The 10175-nt window shown below is 33.6% G+C and overlaps 1 protein-coding gene across 1 annotated transcript; it reads right to left on the reverse strand.

Moving 5' to 3' along the window:
• Positions 1-1031: 1031 nt before the first annotated feature.
• LOC124374863 (ATP-binding cassette sub-family C member 3-like) lies at positions 1032-9143 on the reverse strand (the record flags this gene model as incomplete). Its single annotated transcript, XM_046833007.1, has 4 exons — positions 9016-9143; positions 5577-5675; positions 3889-4035; positions 1032-1190 (listed from the first exon to the last, which is right to left on the reverse strand). Coding segments are annotated over exons 1-4 (528 nt in total), but the record flags the coding sequence as incomplete, so codon positions are not given.
• Between the last annotated feature and the right edge of the window lie 1032 nt (positions 9144-10175).

Here is a 10175-nt window from a genome sequence, read left to right on the forward strand (position 1 = left end):
TCTGTGGGACGTCCCCCCATGGTTGGCATGTCTTGGTAATAGCAATGAAAAATAGTTTACATAGCCATATGACACTGTGCAAAGTTTATAGATGTTATCTGCTATGGTTTGTAAAATATTAAGCCGTACCCAGACTTTTCAAACACCTTGTGTAATGGAAATTGAATGTTAGAATTCGATGACAATATTATTTTGATTGCAGCGCATTCTGAAACTGCAGTGACCCACTACCTCATCAGAAATGTCATTATTTAAACACTCCTATGATACCTAACTCTATAAAAAAAATCTGAACAAATTATCTATCAAAATAATCTACAGAAATATTTAATCTTTATGTAACTTCATTTCTATTCAGTATAGACATGTATCTGCATAGACATTAGTGAGTTCTATGATGTGATGCATGTCTGCCTGTCTGCCTTACCGCAGGACATTTCAGAGTGACAAGTATAGACAACATTTTGTACACTACCATAGCGAAAAGACATGATTTGGATACTTCTGCTTTTTTCATGAAAAGATCTGTTACGCTCCATTAATGGAATAATTTATTCAATTATTCCCACATTGATTATTCAAATTTATAAACCTTTGCGAAACGTTGTAGGGTAATAAGACTAATAAAACGTTATCTTATTACAATTAATTTACATCAATGACATAAATATGATCAAATATTTGAGAATCAAAATAAAGTATGATTTGTACTCTCCATTGAGCGATTTAACAACAAATTATACTTGGACATTTTACAGCTTAACAATAAAGTTTGGTATTCGAACTCTTTTACATTGGTAAACTATTAAATGATGATGCAAATTTAATAATTTGAAACTCGAAAAAGGTGATTGATTTAATAAATATTTTTAAAATTAACCAACTCATGGATCTATAAAATTAGTATGTCATAATAATGACCACATTGATGAATTTAATCGTAACAAAAGTTTTCACTCTCATTGAAATGATAAGTTTTGATATTTTGGTCCTTTAACTTTAACAAATGAATTCCTTATAACTGAACTTACTTGAGGTATAATAGTAAGTTTGGAGCGTAGATCTCCTAGTCCGATCTTGGAAATATCAAGTCCATCGATAAGTATAGAACCACTGGCAGCCTCGATGATTCGAAATAGACACAGAGTGAGAGAAGATTTTCCAGCGCCAGTGCGACCAACAATTCCTATCTAAAACACACAACCTCACTAAGAGTTTGAAATATGAAAGTTGTACACCCAATAAAAAGTTTACAAAAGTGAGCTCAACCTCTCATATTGTAATTCTCCCGTGCACTGCCGAACTTTAAAAATAATTTTCTTTAAAATCTGAGTAACGTGGAGCGTCAGTGCAGGAAATTAAATTAGATAAAAAACCCTTTGTTTAAATATTTTTAATAATTGATTTTATAGTTTTACAGGAGATAAATTATTCATACGGAATAAGTGTGCTGAGTTCGATTAGTTCTGAGATCCGAAACTAGGGCGCCGCGCCACGTAACATCAAATATTCACTACCTTCGCCTGTCACTCCACAGATGGCAGTGCGGGCGCGCTTACTATCTGTGCCTCCAATTTATAGCATTGGATGAGTTATCTATGTTGTAACTGAGATCCGAAACTAGGGCCTCGCCACGTACCATCGAGTGTTATCAAATATTCACTACCTTCGCCTGTCACTCCACAGATGGCAGTGCGGGCGCTTACTATCTGTGCCTCAATTTATAGCATTGGATGAGTTATCTATGTCGTAACTGAGATCCGAAAGTAGGGCCGCGCCACGTACCATCAAATATTCACTACCTTCGCCTGTCACTACACAGATGGCAGTGCGGGCGCTTACTATCTGTGCCTCAATTTATAGCATTGGATGAGTTATCTATGTCGTAACTGAGATCCGAAACTAGGGCCTCGCCACGTACCATCGAGTGTTATCAAATATTCACTACCTTCGCCTGTCACTCCACAGATGGCATTGCGAGCACTTACTATCTGTGCCTCGATTTATAGAGCATTGGATGAGTTATCTATGTTGTAACTGAGATCCGAAACTAGGGCCTCGCCACGTACCATCGAGTGTTATCAAATATTCACTACCTTCGCCTGTCACTCCACAGATGGCATTGCGAGCACTTACTATCTGTGCCTCGATTTATAGCATTGGATGAGTTATCTATGTTGTAACTGAGATCCGAAAGTAGGGCCTCGCCACGTACCATCGAGTGTTATCAAATATTCACTACCTGCGCCTGTCACTCCACAGATGGCATTGCGAGCACTTACTATCTGTGCCTCGATTTATAGCATTGGATGAGTTATCTATGTCGTAACTGAGATCCGAAAGTAGGGCCTCGCCACGTACCATCAAATATACACTACCTGCGCCTGTCACTACACAGATGGCAGTGCGAGCACTTACTATCTGTGCCTCAATTTATAGCATTGGATGAGTTATCTACGAGTATGTCGTAACTGAGATCCGAAAGTAGGGCCTCGCCACGTACCATCAAATATACACTACCTGCGCCTGTCACTACACAGATGGCATTGCGAGCACTTACTATCTGTGCCTCAATTTATAGCATTGGATGAGTTATCTATGTCGTAACTGAGATCCGAAAGTAGGGCCTCGCCACGTACCATCAAATATACACTACCTGCGCCTGTCACTCCACAGATGGCATTGCGAGCACTTACTATCTGTGCCTCAATTTATAGCATTGGATGAGTTATCTATGTCGTAACTGAGATCCGAAAGTAGGGCCTCGCCACGTACCATCGAGTGTTATCAAATATGCACTACATGTGCCTCTCACTCCACAGATGGCAGTGCGAGCGCTTACTATCTGTGCCTCAATTTATAGCATTGGATGAGTTATCTACGAGTATGTCGTAACTGAGATCCGAAAGTAGGGCCTCGTCACGTACCATCAAAATATACACTACCTGCGCCTGTCACTACACAGATGGCATTGCGAGCACTTACTATCTGTGCCTCAATTTATAGCATTGGATGAGTTATCTATGTCGTAACTGAGATCCGAAAGTAGGGCCTCGCCACGTACCATCGAGTGTTATCAAATATGCACTACATGTGCATCTCACTCCACAGATGGCAGTGCGAGCGCTTTACTATCTGTGCCTCAATTTATAGCATTAGATGAGTTATCTATGTTGTAACTAATGGATACAGGATATAACCTCGAGATATGGAGCTTAGGAAATTGAACTGTTCAGTCGATGACTCTTGATAAATCTTATATTCACTAACTGTCAAAATTACAGTTGGTACATATTCAAGCAATATGTTTATATTTACTTAAATAGGGAAGTAATCTCTAAACCCAAGGTTGGAAGTGAAATTAGACTACAATACCAATTAAAATTAAATAAATCATTTCTACTCGAAATTATTATGTGGAACACTACACAGAATTTCTTATCGCATATTCATTCCTCTTACTGAAATGTGACTTTTTGGAAGTTTTATTTCATAAACAAGTTAAGTTAATTATTTTTATTTTCGTTTTTTATTACCTCTAATCAAGTTTATATTTGAAAATAAAATTCGAAAATTTTAAAGTCAATTATCATTGAAATATTGGTATTACAGACTTGGCCACGGATCTTTGTCAATAAACTTGATTTACTCCTTAGTTTTCTTTATTTAAAACATTCTGCAAAAAATTAAATAATTAACTATTTATTTAGTCTTAACATGCAGGCCATTGGACAAATCCATTAATTATCGATTTAAAATAAATCAATTACCCTATAATTGTGATTAATAATTATGATTCTGGATCATCGGTTCTAATATAGTAAAAAAGTAATGTTAATAAATTTCCAAAACACAATGTTTACAAAGTACAAAGTTTACAGTTACTACCTTCTCTCCTCCGTTGACTGTGCAGGATATGCCCTTCAGGACAAGGTCTAGTTCCTTCCTGTACCTTACTTGATAATCCTCAACATGCACCACTCCCTTGCTGGGCCAGTCTGGACTAGGTTTTGGGTGGACCTCCCACGCTGCTTCCTGCACATCAGGTTCAATGTACTACGTAAGCAAGGTGAATTATGAATAAGTACACGTAATAAACACCCAAAAATACCAGAGTTTACAAAAAAAAGGACAACAATTTTATGAATTTCTGTTTTACTTCTTAATGTTGTATAATAATAAATTATAGTTAAATAGTCTAAAGTTAAATTGATTTGTGGTTTTCCAAAGTACTGTCGTGAACACAACGTCCCTGTAGTAACTAATTTACAAATTTACTTCTTTTTATCTAGGTGGTGTCAGGAGGTATATTAAGATTCCGCTGGGCTGCACTTATGGTTCTGTACACATGGAAACTATAAAGATTAGACATTTAATTTTAAACTCATGTTGCATTTTCAAATGCAACATTAATTTAAAATTATTTTATATATATATATAAATGAATGTTTGTGTGTTTGTCCTCTATGGAATCGTAAAATATTTGACCGATCATCATGAAAAATTTGTATGTATATGTACTTTCCGACAGAGAAGGTTTATATACTGTACTCATTTAGAAAACTCACCATGAGGTGGCGCTGAAAAATATAAAAGTTTTCAAAGCGCCTGCACATTATAAACTGCAATTACGAGACAGTTACGTATATTAATTTGCCAAAGACTATTTGAAGGCACTAAGTTAGAATATATGTTTGTCTTTATGATAAATATATGGTTGAACTTAAAGCTTGACTGTTAGACCGCTTTATAATAAAATACATATACGTGTATAATGGCTATACAATAAGCATACACAGATTTTATTGATCGTGACAACAAGGCAAACTCTACATCGGTGTTAGAAATATAATGCACTTGAACCAGAAGTGCAAATACATGGCCAAGGCTATCGTAAAGCGTGCGAAGCCGCGGGAAACAGCTAGTACATTGTAAAATATTTAATATTAACCCATGAGAAGTAATACATTTTTGGAGAGTTAGGAAATGGCGATGAATATGAGAATAAAGTTCTTGCCGAGCGATCAGAGGTTGAGGAGCGGAATACCGGCAGCTGTCTGGTAGACCATTTTTGTGGATTTTTCGTACCGCAGGAAAGTTCTTCTGCCTGGAGAGAATCCTTTCCTCCATTTCAAAAATTCGTTTGTTCACTGCTGTCCGTGTAACTTTTAAATATTGTAAAGTGTCTCTTATATGTAGGCCTAGGTTAAAGTTCGTTTTTTAAATTTTAATATTATTTTTCCTTTACCTTTACTATTGCAATTTGTCATTCTTGTTGCGAACGATTATTATTTAATATTGAATTGTATACAGAATCGTTTGATATAACAATCGTATAACAAGTTTGTCTCCCCATTTGATTTATTTAACGAATAAGTTTTTGTCATTTTATTATTTTTTATATGTGATTAATCCTTTACGTACCATTTAAATACGTTACCTTGACTGTGTCAATTCATAGAATTCTGTGACACATACACTCATACAGTGCATATTTTGTCGGTGATTTGTTAATTTAGAAATAATATTGTTAAAAGATATTAGTATAGACAAATTGTATCGTTATAAAAAATTACCTCTGGTAGTTCGGAGTACTCTTTGACCCTCTCTACAGACACTATGTTCGTTGATAGTTCAGAAGCCATTCTCACAGCTGAGTTCATCATACTAGTTATCTGTAAAAGACATTTATAAAATTTTAAATTTGGTTAGATAAAAACCCATTTTAGCTGTTGTTTCTCCAAATATAGGTCTACTCCAACCGTTTAGGGAAATATGATAAGACAGCACATTGCGAGCAAATTGTTACATAATTGTAAGGTTTTTCTTTGATCTCTTATACAGTGTGAGTTAAAAGTATGGATACAGACTGCTTAGGTTTTGATGGATAAAGAGGGAGGGATGGAACTCTGGACACCTTTCTAGGAAATAGAAGTTAACTTTTCATTCACTGTTACAAGTTTTCCCATTTCTTCAATATGAGATTGAGACAAGTGAATGAGACAAGTGCCCTCTCTCCAATACATCTGTGATGCTGTGGAGGTGGAAGGAGCGGACTCAATATGCACCCTTTTCTTTAACCTATGCCAGTTTTAAAGCAGTGAGAAAATCCACCTCTACACCAAACTCCTGCCTCAGTATCAATAGTTAAATAACCTTGCCAAAACTCTGCTTGACACTCACTAATTATATTGCTTTCGTTCACCCATTTGTTCATTCGGTTATAAAGGAGACTAGTGTATATTTTAGTTATGGAGTCTATAAAAGATGAACCTATATAGTTTTATACATTATCGATATCCCCTTTTTTTGTGTAACGGAAATATTATGGACGATTTAAAACTTTGTGGCACGTCACCACTTTCAAAAATGTTACCATAACAGTAACATAAATTTAAATTAAATTTAAAGTAAAAAGTATTGAGCTATTTTTATAACATTCGTGGGGGACCATCAAAACCTTCTCACTTTTCGTGCTAAATAATACTGATATAATTTCTTCTTTTGTGAATGGACTATCTAGTGAGTGATCTAAAATAAAAGGATATACATCCTACCAGTAAATCTGTTCTTAGCTTGCACAAGAGTGTTTAAAAGACTGTCCCGGTGTACTTTGAAAATGTTTTGCAAATGTTTCTTCATATTAATTTAGGCAATCATTGTATGCTATTTTTAAAATACATTTAATCATTTACAGTCCATCTAAACCTTGGTAAAAGAGACAAAATATCTGTCCACGTTCCCTCCCCGCCACCCCTGACCTTGAGCTGCATTTTAATTGGCATATGATCTGAACCCGCATGAATGATAACGCCAAAGGCATAAAGATAAGTCGATTACAGAACAACCCACAGAACTAATAAACGTAAATTTACCTTCCTTATCTTCTTCCATTCTGCCGGTCAGCGTAACAAAACCATAAGTTTCACATATTTTCAAAAGTTTACGGCCCCTTAATATTTATTATTTCATCCTTAGAACTTCTGTCCAAAAACCCTTCAAACTTTGATGCTACTAAATTAAGATAGTCCAAAGTTTGCTCATTGGCTATGCGCCCATTCATGTCCCCTATTAAAATAAGGTTTTCCCTATACGGTCTTCTAAAAAAATGCTTAGCTCCCGGAAATCAGTTTCCCAATAATTTTAACTAATATATATTGGCAACACGTGCAACATATCGGCTTGATCACTACCAGAAATGCAAACCCTGTGGATTTTTTTGTTACCCAAGTAAAATATTTTATTAATAAATGAAGAATTTAAATTCAAACATAGGACATATGATTTGAATGATAACTCCAAAGGCCTGAATGAAAGTGTTAACGGTGTATATAATATTTATACATAATAAAGATAAAAATAAGATTTAAACATAATAAAGATAAGATAAATGTGGAAACAAAATCCACATGAGGTTTTTCTGTACTAGACCTTTAAAAATTGCTGTTTTTGTACGAGATTTATTACGGTTAATTGAAAACATATGATCCAGTTATAAATCTTTGTTATATGGATACTGATATCTATTTCCTGGAAATATCAAAAGATCCTTACAAAATTATTAAAGAAAATTTGAAAACATTTGATACAAGTTATTATTCGAAATATCACGTATGTCTTAACAAAAAATAAGAAGATTAATTAAATAAATACGAAAAATACGAGGTAAATGGCGAAATACGAAGAATTTGGCGGTTTGCGGTCACAAATGTACTCGTATAAATGTCTTGGTAAAAGTCCTGTAAGATGTAAAGGAATTAAGACAAGTGTTGTAGATAAAACAGTAAGTATAGATAATTTTAAGAGATGCTTATTGGAGAAAACTACAGAATTTAGGGAAAAACTACTGATAAGAAGCTGGAAACTGAACTTTACACGGTATCATGATTAAATAATCGTAAAAACTGGCGTTGTGCTCGAAAGATAATAAACGAGTTGTCTTGGAAAACGAAATAGATACAAGACCATAATGGTTATAAAAATTGATATTTTAGGAGATTTAAATAAAATAGGAAATTTTGAAAAATCAGTAGAAGTTGTTTTCGAAATCTGGTACTATAAATGGAAGGTTACACTGTCACAAAATGTAAAACGAAAACTAAAAATATCGAGACAAAAAACTGTTCATACATAAAATGGATATAGCATTGCAGCAAAATGTAAGACAAACAAAAGTAAGTTTTAAAAAAAAATTAAAAAAGAGTTGAATAAAGAAGAAACAGAGATTAAGCTAGAGAAATTCATGCACCAGTACGAAAAATATTAAAAGGGGGAAAAATTGTACTCGTAACTCTGAGAATTGATGGCTTATGGGCTGCAGATTTATTAATAATGGCAACTGTATTCAGAACAAAACAAGGAATTTAAGTATTTGCTAAATATAATGTTATAGATACTTTTTTAAATATTTTTGTCAATGAAATCTAAAGGAAAAGACATCTAATGGAGCTCTGATGATCTTCCTGTCCTATGTAAACAATATCACACGGTTCCATTTATAAACTCTAGTAGTGATTTTCTTAAGCATCCAAAAACCTGGTATTTAAAAACAACTATCGTATATGAGGTAAGTGGCCGCCCTTACGTAATCCCATGGAGCTGCACTGATCATTTTGTTCTATCTGAAGAAAATTATACGATTTCATTTCATGAAATCTTGTGGTGAGTTAATTAAACGTCGCAGATCTGGAGCCATGCATCAGGTAAGAGAACGACCTTCTTAACTCTATGGAGCTCTATGTTCTGTCTGGAGACAATCGCACAGTTTCCACAACTCTATTGGTGATTGCCTTAAGCTGCCGGAATCTGTGCTAAATCTGCGTTTGAATTAATTAGGAGTTAAGGTCACAAGTGGGTAAATTTGTCATATTAGCAGTAAGTGTATTAGTGTACATGATTCTATTTCGAAACTGCCCTATTATGACGTCACTTGTGATTTACAAGCGGTATACTGAAATTGAACATAGAAGCGGGCAAGAGTACCCCTAGAACACAAAACAAAGATAAGAAACTAACCTGTAGAGCGTAACTGACGGAAAGTCCCACAATGCTCGCGTCCAATGTGTCTCTGCCCAACACGGCAAACACCGCTGCGAACAATATTAGCAAGTTGCCAACCGTTTCTAGTCGAATACCCATCCACCTGGAAAAATTAATAAATCCATACAATTGAAAAATTAGTATTGTCTGAAGTAAATTTTTATTTAAAGTTTGGTTTTACCGATAGATGTATTTTAAAGAATTTCCCCGGATTTTTTACCATAGTTTAGTGATCTCGAAACGTAGTGTTACTGATTTTTTGTATCCCTAAACGACGAAAAATGCCCGAAAAAAATCTTTTTCGTTTATATAAACTATTATTTGTTATAATTTTTTACTGTTCAGCATTATTATATTTTCTTACGATGATCTTAATATTATAATTAATTTTGACATACAATCAAGAATTTGTTAGTAGTACAATATACAGCATTACAGTATATTAATAATTATATTGTGCATTTTAACTAGCATATACGTAAACATATAACACTATTCATTGCAATATTTTGAACATGTTTTATACTTGTTAAATTAAGATAATACTGTTCAATAATATAATTAGAGTTTTGCTATGAACGTAAAATGTACACGTATTACTTAGAATTTAATAATTGAATAAAAATATTAAAATCAGTAAAAATAACTATTTTAAACTAAAGATAAATGATTTCAATTACTATTTAAAAAGAGTTCAAAACGCAAATATACTTTTTTACAGTTGCTATTTGTCTTTGTTGTATTCTTTCATACATTTTTTATTTTATATTTTGTTCAAATGGCTCTATATACTTCCTTTAAGAATTTCCTTCTCAGTTTTATTTATGACTGTGGTTACAAACTTTGTTCATTTTCAAAATAAAATTTTGAAGGTTCAAAATTAAAATAAAATATTTCTGTAAAAATACTTTTATATATCACAATATATTATTATTTTTATATTATAAGTTATATATTGCTTTTGATTAACGGGATTCTAAATATTTCTTTGAAGCTTCATGCATTAATCAATTGTAGTATTTTCAAAAGAGGTTTTTTTATTCTCGTTTCTTTCATTCTAATAATATTTATCATGGAATAAAATTTTCCTTGTTGGAGTGAAAAGGACAAATTATACGTTTACCACAGCATATTAT

The sequence above is a fragment of the Homalodisca vitripennis genome, unplaced genomic scaffold (assembly GCF_021130785.1).
Source record: "Homalodisca vitripennis isolate AUS2020 unplaced genomic scaffold, UT_GWSS_2.1 ScUCBcl_10675;HRSCAF=19666, whole genome shotgun sequence".
Classification (NCBI taxonomy): domain Eukaryota; kingdom Metazoa; phylum Arthropoda; class Insecta; order Hemiptera; family Cicadellidae; genus Homalodisca; species Homalodisca vitripennis.